At 47.2% G+C, this 434-nt stretch overlaps 1 protein-coding gene across 1 annotated transcript in view; it reads right to left on the reverse strand.

Moving 5' to 3' along the window:
- Positions 1-434, reverse strand: part of LOC119830533 (patronin-like) — a 40,658-nt gene that overhangs the window by 3,917 nt on the left and 36,307 nt on the right. The window contains 1 exon segment of the mRNA XM_038353594.1: positions 36-125. Coding sequence (XP_038209522.1) covers positions 36-125 — 90 coding nt within the window.

Raw genomic sequence — 434 nt, forward strand, 5'->3', positions numbered from 1 at the left:
GGGTGGGCGGGGGTGTGGGGGGCGGGCGCGCTCACCTCGCGAGGTCTTGCAGGAGCCGCGGCGCGCGAGCGGGCCGCTGCCGGCGCTGCCGGGCGAGGCGGCGCCGCGCTCGTCGGCCGGCGACTCTGCGCACACGCACACCGCGCTATCAGACCGCGCTACCTTCGCCTCCTCATTCGTTTATACACTACGTACTTTCTACGATCGCTTTACATGATACTATGGGAGCTAACACAATATATAATCGTTTTATCTAAACATGGACATTAGTAAAAATTTCTTGAGAATACTAAAACATGTGTAAACGGAATGATTTTTTTTTAATTCATTGCTATAATAAAAAATTAAGTACAATGGACATATTTTCAAATAAAATAACATCTTACAAAAGGAAACTGTATGAAGTACTGGTATAATTGAATAATTCTTGTATG

Source organism: Zerene cesonia, chromosome 1 (genome assembly GCF_012273895.1).
Source record: "Zerene cesonia ecotype Mississippi chromosome 1, Zerene_cesonia_1.1, whole genome shotgun sequence".
In the NCBI taxonomy this organism is placed as follows: Eukaryota; Metazoa; Arthropoda; class Insecta; order Lepidoptera; family Pieridae; genus Zerene; species Zerene cesonia.